At 37.5% G+C, this 13,711-nt stretch overlaps 1 protein-coding gene across 2 annotated transcripts in view; it reads left to right on the forward strand.

Moving 5' to 3' along the window:
• The first annotated feature begins 4,583 nt into the window (after positions 1 to 4,583).
• PRUNE2 (prune homolog 2 with BCH domain) overlaps positions 4,584 to 13,711 on the forward strand; it is a 103,092-nt gene continuing 93,964 nt past the window's right edge. The window contains exons 1-4 of one of the 2 annotated variants that reach the window (XM_059491885.1): positions 4,584 to 4,683; positions 5,119 to 5,321; positions 6,592 to 6,755; positions 12,838 to 12,990. In XM_059491885.1, coding sequence (XP_059347868.1) covers positions 5,311 to 5,321; positions 6,592 to 6,755; positions 12,838 to 12,990 — 328 coding nt within the window. In that variant the 5' untranslated portion in view covers positions 4,584 to 4,683; positions 5,119 to 5,310. Of the gene's footprint in view, positions 4,684 to 5,118; positions 5,322 to 6,591; positions 6,756 to 12,837; positions 12,991 to 13,711 lie in introns of those variants that run through there. The other variant, XM_059491884.1, reaches the window with a different exon arrangement.

Below are 13,711 nucleotides of genomic sequence, written 5' to 3' on the forward strand. Positions count from 1 at the left end.
ATGAAGAGGTTGACTCTTAAATATAGCTTTTAAAATACTAATTTCAGAAGAGCAGATGTAATCATAAGGCTGTATTCAACCTGCTGTGGGAAGTGCACTCATGTTCAGAGTGCAAGTATGATTGGATAAATTATATGTACAAGTGCTATATATACAACAGCTAAGGTGTGAAGAAGTTCTCCTAGTCTTTGTTATGGACTAATCATAGTCTTATCTTACCGTATCACATTCAAAGCAAAATTTCAGATAAAGTTTTATGCCTATCCAACCATCTCTGAGGATGGTGTTAAGTTTTTGATCCTTCTGCCTTTGGTTATCTTACTGGTAAGGCTGTGTCTTCGACACAAAAGCAGATGGTGTGGAATTAGAAAATTCCCCTTATGTTTTATATTTTGTTCTGCTGGTGGTATTGGTGTTTGCTGTAATTTTTTTTTTGTATTTGTAGTAAAGCAAGACTGTACAATGGATATTCAATAAGTAATGATTAAAACATGTAACACCTGAAATTTTTGTGACTACACTTCTGTTCCTTAGGGAAGAATCCTTATTTACCCAGGTATTTAACAGCTAGTACTTTAGATTACTATGTGTCATATACTGTACATGATAAATGGGATACTGTGGTGCAGAGAAATGCGATAATTTTTCGACTGACCTCAAACATGGGAGAAAACAAGGATTCTTTCCTATATCTCTTTTTAGAATAAGAGAGAATCTATTTTTTTCCAGACCAAAGCTTTCTTGTGAAAAGACTTATGGAGTATTTAACTAACTGGAACTTTGCACGAAATGTTAAATTAACTTTGCTTTGGCTTAAAACCATTTCTTTGACAACAGAGATGCATAATCATGTTAAAAGCCCTCAGGCTGCTGGAAGCATAATGCTGCCTGTTACTATAAGGTAAATGCAAGTTGCATTCCAAAATGGCTGCTGAATAAATTGTACCTCTGGTTTGAAGGTACAATTTCAGGTACAGAAATCCTCTTTCATGTGATTTGATTACTTTAAATATTGAAAACCAGATTTTTTGCTATCTTGGCATTTGTCCAGACAGTTGGGATTTTTCCCTGTGCACCTCCAGGAAAGCTGTGTCTGTGAAGCTTGTACTCTCTGATTGGTGCTTCAGCCACAAGGCTGGAAAAGTTTTCAGCGTTGTATCTGACACTGTATATGGCTGTGTGGTTCTGCAACTTCTTCTTTTTAATTTGCTTGTGTTAAGCCATATTGTTTCTTCTTCAAAGAATTGCTATGCTTGACAAGTGCTGTCCCATTCCATGCAGTAAAATGCAGTTATTTCATTACAGTTTAAGGACAGAACTAGTGAAATTTGAAGCAAAAAGCAAATAATGACTCAGAAAGCAAGGCTTTCTGTGTGTGGCTGTTGAGTCTGTATTTGTGCAGTGTGTATGTGGGGTGGGGGGTGTGAATGTATATGGAGGAAATGGAAAAGGTTCTTTTGGCTACAAAAAGCTACATTGAGCATTTTGTAGGCATTCCTGTTTATACTAGGATGAGTCTTCAGTGTTTATTACCTTGCAAGATCACTTCAGCTTCTCTCTTAACAGAAGGAAAAAAAGTAGAGAGAATGTAATTTTTGACTGGAATATTGTAGTTTGATCAATCACTGCAGTTAACATGTCCTGATCAAAATATTTACAAATTGGCAGTATTGCAGTATGTTTGAATAGATCAGCTTTTGATGTGGATGGCAACCAGTAAATGCTATTTTTACTGCACTTACATAAAGATGCAGTTGTCATACTAATGCTTTTATGTATTAATAGACAACAAAACCAGACAGATATGAGAGCATCTTCATAGTAAATATCTGAGAATCAGATCTCTTTAAGAAGTAGACTAATGTTATAAATTTCTTTCCTGAGCACAGTAAGTGAATGTTAATCTATGCAGGTCTGATCTAAATTGAATTATCCTGACTGATGCCATCTGAAAATTACACATAATTTCTTTAATTCATTTTATCCCAGTCATCCAGTGCTTGTGCATTTTACAATTTATCTTTAGTTTTGCTAAACAAAAACTCATCATCATGAAGAGAAATCACTGATCTCTTATGTAGTTTGATTTAAGAGTTCTAGCTTCATCATTAACCTCCAAATTTTTTGTAATTCTTAGAGAACTTGACAGTTCATGTTTCCTCTCAGGTTGAGCTGTGATAACTGCAGGAGGTAATCAGATTTTAGTCCTATTGTAGGTAAGCCTTACTAGGCTTATGGATCTTTGTCTTCTGGGTTGTGATCTTCTCTGCCAAGGTTTTTGCATGGAAAGACCTTTGATAGGAAGCCTTACATACGTGTGCCTGCTTTTCCTGAAGGTGGCTGATGAGCATGCAGTGGACTAAGCAAACTAGTTGTATCTGAGACAGTGGAAGAGGAACCAGTCTCAGACATGTAAGATAAGCAGTATGCTTGGATGGCCTACTTGCATTTATGCACAATGTATAGTGGAGAGTATTTTGAGGTTTATTATTACTAAATAATAATAAGATGCTAAAAAGCCATTTATTTAGCTGCACATGGGGAAATGAAATATTGGTGAAATCATGTATTTGGGATCTGCAAGAAGGGAAGGAGAAGAGAAACAAATTCACTGAATAGAAAAGCAGGAAAGGTGGGGGAAAGGTATTGCTCGTCACTGTTACTACCACAGAGGGACCTTGGCAGGCTTGAGAGATGGGCCTGGGTGAACCTCATGAACCACAAGGCCAGATGGAGGGTGCTGCACCGGGGCCAGGACAGTGCCGAGCACAGACACAAACTGGGTGGACAGGGACTGAGAGCAGCCCTCAGGAGAAAGACTTGTGGTTGTTTCTGGAGAAAAGTTGGTTATAACCTGGCAATGTGTGCTACATGCCAGAAAGCCAGTTGTGTCCTGGGCTGCATCCAGAGCAGCGTGGGCAGCAGGGCCAGGGAGGGGATTCTGCCCCTCTGCTCTGCTCTGCTGAGAGCCCACCTGCAGGGCTGCATCAGCTCTGGGCTCCCAGCACAGCAAGGACATGGAACTGATGGAGCATATCCACAGGAGATCTGTTAAGTCAGTCTCAGGGCTGGAACAGCTCTCCTAGGAAGACAGGCTCAGAGAGCTGGGAATGTTCAGCCTGGAGATGATTGCAGTAGGACCTTAGAACCGCATTCCACTACCTAAAGAGGAAATACAGGAAAGCTGGAGAGGGATTTCTGACAAGGATGCGTAGTGATAGGACATGGCCTTAAACTGGAAAAGGGCAGATTTAGATTAGGTATTGTGAAGAAATTCTTTACTGAGAGGGTACTAAAAGAAGGATGAGCTCATGAGCTTTATTTTTGTTCTGTTTCATAGAAAATCAAGCAGAAATGCATGCTGCAGAAGAACATGTTAGAAAAATTATAATTGAAAGGAGTTAATGGAGACTGTTGGTTGCCAGTGAAGACTTAGAGCATAAATGAACATATCTGTTCTAGTCATTGTATTCTTCAGTAAGCTGTCTTTCCTGCGAATGGAGGGAATATAGGGAATGGAGACTGTCTCCTGGATTTATTACCCAAATTTGTTTTGATGGCTGCGTTCCATTAAAGGAAAGAGAACCTAAGTTTATTCCATATGTTCAGGTAGACCTAAGATTAGACATAGAGAAAAAACATTAGCTTAACAAGTATTGCACATTTATAATCATTAAGGGTAATGTAATAATTACATGCTTCTGTTGAAAAATTAAAATTTTGATATCCAGAATTCCAGTTTAAAATAGCAGAAAGTACATCAGCCTGTACATGCCCACAACAAAAATGGTTACTTTCATGTGTTTGTTTATGAAACATCTCTTAGCATCAGTCACATATGTTTCACCAATTAAGAAACACTGAAAGTAAATAAACTGTGATGTTTCCATGCAGCTAGCTTGACAGTAATGATGTGCACAAGAGAAAAACTTAGTCTTATATTTTGTGTGTGTGATTGTGAAGAAGGTAGATTCTTCCCTTCAATACTTTGCTTTCATACAGTAGGATTGTCTTCTCTTTTCCTCTTGTTTAGAAGGCTCTTCATTTTACTAAGTGAGAAAAATTCAAAATTCATAGTACTTCAACTGTGTTCAGCTTCTGAAAATTCGGGATGAAAGGTTACTTTGTCTATTTACTGATTTCAGCTAAGTGAAGAAAAAAGGGTAAAATTAAAATTACAACTTGCTGCGTATTATTTGCTGTGTATTTTTTTTGTGTATCTCTACACTCTTTTGGACTTTTTCTAAATGGATTTGTGAGATGTTTTGAAAAGCTTTTCCGTGTGTACATGTAGTTGCTGCTTATCTGTTACTTATCTGTGAGAGGGACTTCGGTCAGATTCAGACCTCATTGGATTCTGAACTATGGTGTCTTGTGAAATTTAGTTTTTGGCTTTCTTGGGAGGTCTGAAGCCAAGGAATTGCCTTCCTGTGGACAGGAAGTCCATTCCTTCAGTTAGCAGTGAAAAATGCTACAACTGAGTACAAAGCCTAATATTTAACTTGTCCTTTTAACTTTTCTCATTTGACTTTTTCTCATCATTTCCACTTACGGCAATTGTCTTCTAATATGTTACAGAACAGGAGCAAACGTGTGGAAAAAGTCCATGTGGTTCTTGGGAATAAACCCTGTGATTTGGATTCACTTATTTCTACCCTGGCCTACGCCTACTTTCTCGACAAGGTAATGGAAAAATTGGACTGAGTGGTCTTAATTCAGTTTTTCCAGGTTGTTAAGTGAATTGTAAAAATATTTTTCCTGAGCAGTGATTTTATTATTGTGAGTTTTTAAAAGATAAATCATCAACATTTCTTTTCATACAAAAATGAATGAATGGTTATTAGATGATTTATTGAATAACATGAGAAAAATCAGTCCTGTTCTTCATTCCTTATCCTTGTCCTCTCCTGGTTTCCCAGGTACTCTCTAAGAGGCAAACAGTGACAGGTGAAGGGAAAAAAGTGTGAAATACCTCTTTTATTTTTTTTTTTTTTAACTAAGTGAAGGGGAGAAAACCTGAAACAGAAAATCTAGGCTGTACCTAATTGCTTACTCTGTTAAAATACCATCCCTATGAAAGACAGGTCCAGTTCTCACAAAAGCACACCTATGTTACAGGTCAGCCCTCCTGATGTTCTCTGCTTACCTGTGTTGAACATACCAAGAAAAGACTTCAGCTACTTCACTGAGACAAGATTTATTTTGGACGAGCTGAAAATCCCAGAGTCATTCCATATCTTCCGAGATGAAATCAATTTGCATCAGCTGAATGCTGATGGGAAATTGTCTTTAACGCTTGTAAACAGCAGCATGCTGACAAGGTATTGCGTTTTACATACACTAAGGTGGCTTATGTGAATTTGAGCTGTTTCAAAAATTACATTTTTTTCTGTATTAGTATTGATATCGCTATATTAACACAGACCCAAAAAAAGGAACCTAAAATGTATTTTGTCTCCCTTTATGTTGAGTAACTGTAACAAGGTGAACAGTCATCTTTGCATCACTTTTAGTGGAACTTCCAGTTTTAAAAACCTAGTGTTTTCACACCTCTTAGATTAGATATTTTAATTTAGTTAAATAGTCTGGAGGTTTCCTGTGGCCAGTAGATAAGAGATCAGAGTTTTTTTTCCTGCTTCTTAGTTAGCTTTCCTTTGAGAATCTTAAATGGATTTGCAGGTGCCCACACACTAGGATATGTGCTGTTGAGATGGCTGATGGATTATAGTGGTCTTTACCAACTACAGCCTTTCAAAAGGCTCAGAGTTGATGTCGGGAAGATCATGGTCCGGATACCCATCCTTAAAAGGGACCATTTACAAGGCCGTTGTGAATCTTTTATGAAGAGCCTCTTTATAATGGTCTGCCTGCCTTCCCCAGAGTGAAGGATGCTCTTTACTTCCAGCTCTCCTTAGAATTTCATTTAAGACATTCATTAAATAGCATCCTGTAGATCCATGGTACTCTGAGAAGTTTATAGATTAGAGTAAAAGTAGGGAAAATCTGAAGGAAAAAATATGTGTGGATGTCATAGCTGTTGGTGTGTTAAGTGCCGTCAGCTTAGTGCATCATTCACTCCTCAGAGCAAAAATTACCCGTAGGTCTGCTTTATGTTTATTACTGTCACTACCTCTTTCTTCCTTCTGAAGAATTACAATTAGTATTTTACTATGAAAATTAGTTTGGCTTGGTTACTACTATTGTAAACAGAAACATAAAGTATCTAAATGCAAAAAAAAAAAAGAAAAAAATTTTTTGTAAGTTTTCAGAATATTCAGTTGGGAAGATCCTAAACCTCCTTCATATAATGACGGCTGTTTTCAGCACATGTAGAAATACTTTTTTTCAATAGTTTTTAGTACATGCTGTACTTAGTGATGTATCAAACAGTTAAAGAACACTGAACACTTAATTTAAGAATCACAGATTTAGGACCTCTGTGACATCCTTTGGCTTTATAGCAGATTTCAGGTAGCTATAACAATGCTGTCAGAGTCCAGAATTAAAAAAAAATATGTTGCACTTTCTTACTGAGTTGTCTATGTAGCTATGAAGATAAATATATGTATAACTTCTGAATTTGCTTGATAGTGAGGATAAAAGTTTGGAATCAGCTGTTGTCAAAGTCATCAATCCAGATGAGCAATGTGACAAGACCCTGGAGTTACAAGCATGTTCTTCCTCTTTAGTCGTAAAAGAGATTCTTCAGGAGGCACCAGAGTTAATCACTCAGCAACTGGCTTATCTCCTCAGAGGTGAGAGATTACTCTTTATATTAAATACTGAAAGGTTTAATGGAGTGTTTCTGAATTTGCTCATGCAGAAAGAGTGTGATCCATTCTTTGGTTAACAATCCCTTTAAAGACCACAGGAAGCTTCATAAAAGAAGCAGGGAGTAAAGAGTTTGTTAAAGAGTAGCATTATATTGAATATTAAAAATGTGCATTTAAAAATAGGCATGAGAGGTCTTTGCTGTATCACTAGACAAGAATATTAAATGAAGCTGTCTACTTACCAGCTGGGTAGCTGGAAAAGCTGTGCAGTTCGTTGATTCCAGGGGCATTGTGGACAACAATATGGATTGGAATCTAATATTTACAAGTTAAAGCTTCTCCCTTCCAATGGTTGTACTGTTTTTATGGAATGATATTTTAATGGCATGATGCAAAACTTTTGCTGTTTAAAAACAGTGTTACCAAATCTGCATTGTGTTCTCCTTTTCTTTTGTAGTGTATGCCCAGCAGAGCACAAAGTGGGGATGGGCTTCAACAATCACTATTATTTTCTTCTCTGTCTTGGAAGTTCATAATTTATATTAATTTTGTTGGTTCATTTGCTGCATAGAAATTTCCAGTTGGAAATAAAACAGGTGTTGAAAAGAACAGTCAGTGCTTTTAAGTTATTAACTGTGCTTTAATAATTTTCAACAAATTTTATGGGTTTTAAGTTCTAATGATGTGAAACTGCTAAGTGTCCTTTTAAGAAATTAATGTGGGTATGTTTAAGGAGGATTATAAAAACTTGTCTACATTTAGACTTCAGAAGCAATGAGAATCTTGACAAATCATTGTACTCATCTCTATGATAACTAATAAACATGTTATAAGAAATCAAAAAGATTAATTTTTTAAAATATTCCACAGAATAAGCATTAACAGTAGCACAGCATTTAGCCTGCCTTGACAGTATCTTTCCATGCTAACAGACTTTAGTTAACTTGCCATGAAGCGTTTTTGTAAGCTCCAAATTTCTGTTGAGAAGCTCTCCAGGAGTCTAAGCAAATGAACAAGCATAATAATTGGTTTTGGAGGCAGAACAAAAAAAGGGTTTTTAGGGAATATCAGTATACTTGTTTGTTAGTGCAGAGTCAGAGGGAGAGGTCTGAATAATGTCCAAGAACATGTTCGAGTACTCCATGTGCCTGTGTCAGTTCTGTGCCTATAATATGTATCCAGATTAAAATTAAGTGCTTTTATTAGTGTTTGCATTAGAGATAGCACTTACAGTTTTGGGAAATATAGTAGCTAATTCTAATTTTTTTTAATCAACGAGTAATTACATTTTGATTATTACATTTGGTAGAGCAAATTTGAGGAACTTAGTGGATAAAAAGTCCCTGCATACCTTTTTTTGCATGGTATTAAGTGATTGGCAAAGCCTAGGGAACAAAACACAGCTGCACTTGAGACTTGGTGCTTTTCTACTTTTCCCAGCAGCTCAGGGACTGGTACAGAGGTTGCAGCAAAAAGGTTCTATTGTGTTTTTCATATTTTGCTATGTTACTTCCAGTGTAAATGTGTATATAGTTAATATGTCTAAACATCAGGTGAAGTTCAGAACAGAAGGCTAAATTAAAAGTTAGAGTGCTAAGAATTAGGATTTTATTTTCATAAACTGCTGTTGTCTGAGTCTCTGAGCTGGGAAGCCTTCTTTAAGCTTCTGACTTTCCAGTGAGTATTTTGCTAGGAGACTTTTCAGATAAAAGAAAATCTCATGTTTTAATAATTATCATGTGGTGACCAAGACAGCTCAATTTGTTAACTGTTTTTGAAACTTCTTTTTTCTTAAAGTTTGTTAGCAGTTTTTAAATTCCAATAAAAAGGCAGATGTTATATACATGTTTAAAAAAAAAAACAAGTCAAGAAAAAAGACATTTCCTGTGAAACTGAGCATTACTGATTTAGGCATTTTTATATTTAAAGATAATTTTTTTTTTAGGTGAATGCTTTTCTGGTATCTTTTTCTCCTTATCAGACATTATACAAGCTTATTCTGCTGTTGGGCTTTTGAGTAGAGCCTGCTTGGACAATCAGTGTTGTATAGCCATATTTGCCTCAAGTTAGAGTTGTGCTGTCCCTGGATTTGTGCCAGAAGCAAACAATTACAGAACCTGCCAGAGTCCTGGGCCTGTATTATTTTATTTCCCAAGAGATGTTTATGAGGGGACTGTTGCCAAACTCAAGATCCATTAAACTGCTGAATCATTACATTCTCTGTTGCAGCCAGCTGGCAAGGATTTTATTCTAAGCACTCACTGTCAGGTATCTTGGGTCAATGCACTCTCAAAGAGGCCTCCTTATGTTTATTTGTATAAGGCCTTGAAGGATGCCACAAGGTGCAAACCACAACATGTAAATATAGACAGATTTCCAGCAAGAGCGTCTGCAGTTTTTTTAATGTGAATCTTTTGCTAGTGATGAGCTGCATAGTTGAGGTCTTTTCAAGCCCTGTTGGGGCAGTCTGACTTTGAGTAGAGAAGATTAGTTTGTTATTCTAGCCACCCAGACAAATGTTAAGAAATGCCTTTTTAAGGACTTTGGGAATTAGGCCAGTATTTTTTTTTTTTGTTCTGTCTTGTACATTGATCAGATGGTTCTCATGCTCCTGCACTGATGTGTCCTTAATATATATACCCCGAAGAAAGGATCATTTTGGCACTTACTTGGACTGACACTTCTTTCTAATATATGAAAGCAGGTTTTTTTGGAGGCAGTGCTTTTCCTCTCTTTTCGCCAGTGACGTTTTATTCCAGTTTCATTGCATTCCTGTTAATTACAGTAAAGATTGCTTACTTGGATATATTTACAATTTTGATTTGCAGGTTTGTTTTTTTTTTTGCGGGGGGGGGGGGGGGGGTTTAGCGTGTGAGGAGTGTTGAAGTATACTTTCCATAAAGGATTCATGGTTTTTCCCTCTTTCCTGTCCTTTATTTTTACAGGTTATGGGACAAAACCTTGACAGGAGAAATGCCTATATTTTCATTGTACTGTTTCTCTCAGCCGTAAACTTATAATTCAGGAGATGCTTGTGCTGTTCTTAATGTTTTCCCAAAACGACTTCTGCCTTCATTAGATCATGTTTAATATTAATGCACAGCAATTGCTTTTGGCAAAACTAATGCTTCGCTTCCAAACTGCTTTGCAAAAAAATAATAAAATGCACATTTTTAAGAGCCTTAGCCTATTTTCTAGTGACCTCTTCAGAAAAAAAAAATGTAGTGAAGTGTGATGTACACAAGAAATAATATTGAATCTTGTATTGCCTATTATATTTTTTTCTCTGCTTGTAAGCAGAGAGCAGCCACCATTATGCTTTCAGAAGCCCTAGGGGAGTTGCACCAACACTCAGTAAAATCTGCAGGAGATTTCCGAGACTGTGTATTGCTTTTACAGCAGGTATTTATAAGATAGCACATGACTAAATGGACTATGACCTCTGGTCAAGCAAAAATAACTTAAGTGACCTCTTTTTCTAAACTACCTGGAATCTTAACCCTCACAGGAATGCTGAGGCTCCCTGGGGTAGAAGAGGTGTGCCATTCTCTCCTGGTGATGAGGAGAGTATTGAAGACTGATCATAGCATTAAAGGACAAGTAAATGTTGATCTTGGGGCTTGCTGACACCCTAGTAATTTGAGAATGATCCTTTTCTGGCTTTCATCCCAGTAGAAAAGTTGTCAGTTGCAAGCACTACAATTTTGGTGTGACTAATGACAAAATCAGAGCCTTTTCGAAACCCTTCTAAGGTGTCTGCCTATTGTGAATGAAGGTTACATCATGTTGACTTCCAGACTGGTGAGTGTGGGTGGATATACAACTCACACCTCTTGTTCTTCTGCATTTTCCTGTATGTTTGTATTGGTCTTACCCAAATATTCATTCCCTGGAGCACACACAACTGTGGTAAAAGTTTAATACATTGTGTACCCGAGGAGCTTCTGTGCAGATGGACAGACTGCCTAAGTCATTCTTATACTACTGGGGGGCTTTACAGGATATTCTGCAGCCTTGCTCCAGTACGTGATGAATTTGAGCACATGTTGTAGATACAGCACTTTTTCTGGAGTCTCCATTTCCTTTGTGTGTGCATGAGCAATTTCCCTCACTGTTTCTAGAGGAAGGAAAAAAAGCAGAAAATTGCTGTTGCTAAAATACTTTATGCAGCCTGGTCCCTGAGCTGCCATTTATCCAGATGTAGCTCTGTGCTGACTGAAACCATGTTGTGGGGTGTCTCAATCATTCCGGTCACCACTCCTTCCTAGAAAAGTGGAAACTTTGGAATGTATCTCAAGACTATATATGTAGCACAAGCACTATTATTTGCTATGGAGTTGAACAACAGAGGGATAGTTTTAGATGAATTGTTCTGGATGCTGCTGGTTGAGAAACTTTTTTCCTAGAGGGACTGAAAACCAGGCCTTGATAATGGGTATAGATATCTGGATACTTTATGTTTCAGTTATTTACCTGTAGAAATCTGAAATCTGCTTGTTATGTTCGGTACCTAGATTTAGAAATATCAGTCGGGATCAGTATGCGTGATTTTCATGCAGTCTGTATTTATTTTTTAATACTATTTAACAGTGCAGGAGCATTGTCTTAAGGTGATTGAAAGACTGACATAAAGAGCTGCAGTGAATTAAAAGAAAATTGGCAGTTACAATAGCTGTTATAGAGACAAAGAATGGAACTTCATGTATTTTTGTTTAACTCCAGAGATTAGTATGAGGAGCAGCTTTTGACTTATTAAGCATTATTTATTGTTTAGTCCACACAGGATTTGTTTAATAAGGGTATGTTTACCTAGCATGGCACAATTATTTTTTGTTGCAAGTGGTTTGTGAATTTTGAAGAATTGCTTCTTGTTATTTCATATGATATTGTAGGAGAAAAGGAAAATGAATATATAGTAGATGTTTGGATCCTAGCTCATCTGGTAAGATTGACGGTGGCAGTGTCAAGGTGGCAGTGTCAAGGTTTTTCATTTACACTTTTTTTCTCTGTGCTGAAGCCTACACACTTTGTTTTGCAGTAACTGTCTTACACACTTACTATACTTCGTTGCTCATTGACCCAGCGTGGTGCAATGAAATCATGCACTTGTTTGAAATTCTTGTGCACCATAAAGTAGTAAATTATTTCAAGGCTGAACTATAAGATTTTATTATCCTGAATTTACTGTGAGTGATTGGAAGCAAACACTGTCTTTAGGTATTTTGATAAATGGGATCCCAGTCTCCAGGGAATGAAAGGGTGACTTAGTGTGCAGCACACAGTTGTCTGAAAATACATGACTCACTTCTGTACTGTAGGGCAGTTCCAATCACTCTGAAGTTGTTTACTGGGTGATGTTTCTCTTAAATTTTAAAATTTTGATTGTCTGAATTGGTGTTTTTTTGGTGTGTCCATTGACAAGAGTTATCCAGAGTTATTTACATCACAGTGACAAATGACTTTAAGATCATTCAGTTCAAACACCACTGCCATGAATGGGGATACCTTTCTCTAGGTATGCTCTGAGCAGCCTGGTCCAGTCTGGCCTTGAGCATTTCCAGGGATGGGGCATCCCCATATTCTCTGGGCAGCCCGTTCTGGTGACTCACCATCCTCACAGTAAAGTATTTCTTCCTTTTGTCCTCCGAATGAACTCCATTGTAGGAGTTCAGTGACGCATCTGTGGAAGGGTGGTTGACAATGTGGATTTGTGTTTCAAAACACAGCAGCACTTGGTCTGATGCCTGGAGAGAGGAGGATACAGGCTGGTGTGCCGTTGGCTGCTGCTGGCTGTGCCGCACAGCCGCGTTGACGTACAAGCATGCTGCACACCGTGGCTACACTGCCACCAGCCAGTTTCTTGTAGCAGAGGCATTGAAGAGGCAGCAGCCAGTTCTGATTTAGGGGTTTCATGTTAGGAAGATGTTTCCATGTGAAACTCTCAGTGAACTCTCAGTAGCAACAACCGCCAAGAAGTAACCTCCAAGAAGCAATACAGTAAATCATCTTGTACCTCTTTGATATCAACAGGAGACATTGATTCTTTGTCTTATCAATGTTTCAGGGAGTATTCTCTTCAAGTGCATGTCTTTGGAAGCTGACAAAATGACCGAGCACCAGGAGAAAGTACTGTCAGTTTTGGAGGAAAGGTTTCCAGATCTTCCCCCGCGAGAGGAAATTATCTCTGCTCTCCAGGAGACTCAGTTTAACACCCAAGGTAGTGCAACTTCCTTCCATTTTTCAGACATGTTACAAATTTATTTGTGTAGTTGTATCAGAATACTGTTTTATTGTGTGTGGTGAAAATAGGTGCAGCATGCTATCTTCATTGACAGTTAAAAGTTGTATATTAATTTTAAATTAAGCTCCTTACATTCTAAATCATGGAATTGGGATTTTTTTTGAGGAACTACTTAGCTCATAAATGATGTTGTATTGTTTTTATGGATAAAGTTAACAATTCATATTACATATTGCTTTTACAAGTGTATGTTCATCAAGAATTTATGTTGATTCACATGGTCATAAAAAGTGCGTCAGCCCATGGGAAGAAATTGTATTGCAATTGCCCACGTTGTGTAGAAGTAGATTTTGTATTATGGCCCAGATTTACTAAGGGCTGTGTATATTTGAAGTCAATTTGACAGCAGACTCAGTTTAAGGAAGCAGCAGGAAAGTTGCAATTCTTTTCCTTTCTTCTGATTGAAATACTGAGTAGAAGTATTGAGTGATCTAAAGTGGCAATGTTTGAACTCAAAATTTAGCAGGCTTTTGAAGAGATGCTGTGAAAGCTTGAAAAAAAATGGTTGCAATAACTCTTACAATTTTTACTGGCGTTGGCTGCCAAGCTCTTACCAAAGAGTGAGTATTAAATTCCTAGGGGTATTCTCTTTTGGATGTATCAGGTAAGCACAGGGTCCATGCAGACTCAAGCTCTT

Source organism: Ammospiza nelsoni, chromosome Z (genome assembly GCF_027579445.1).
Source record: "Ammospiza nelsoni isolate bAmmNel1 chromosome Z, bAmmNel1.pri, whole genome shotgun sequence".
Classification (NCBI taxonomy): Eukaryota; Metazoa; Chordata; class Aves; order Passeriformes; family Passerellidae; genus Ammospiza; species Ammospiza nelsoni.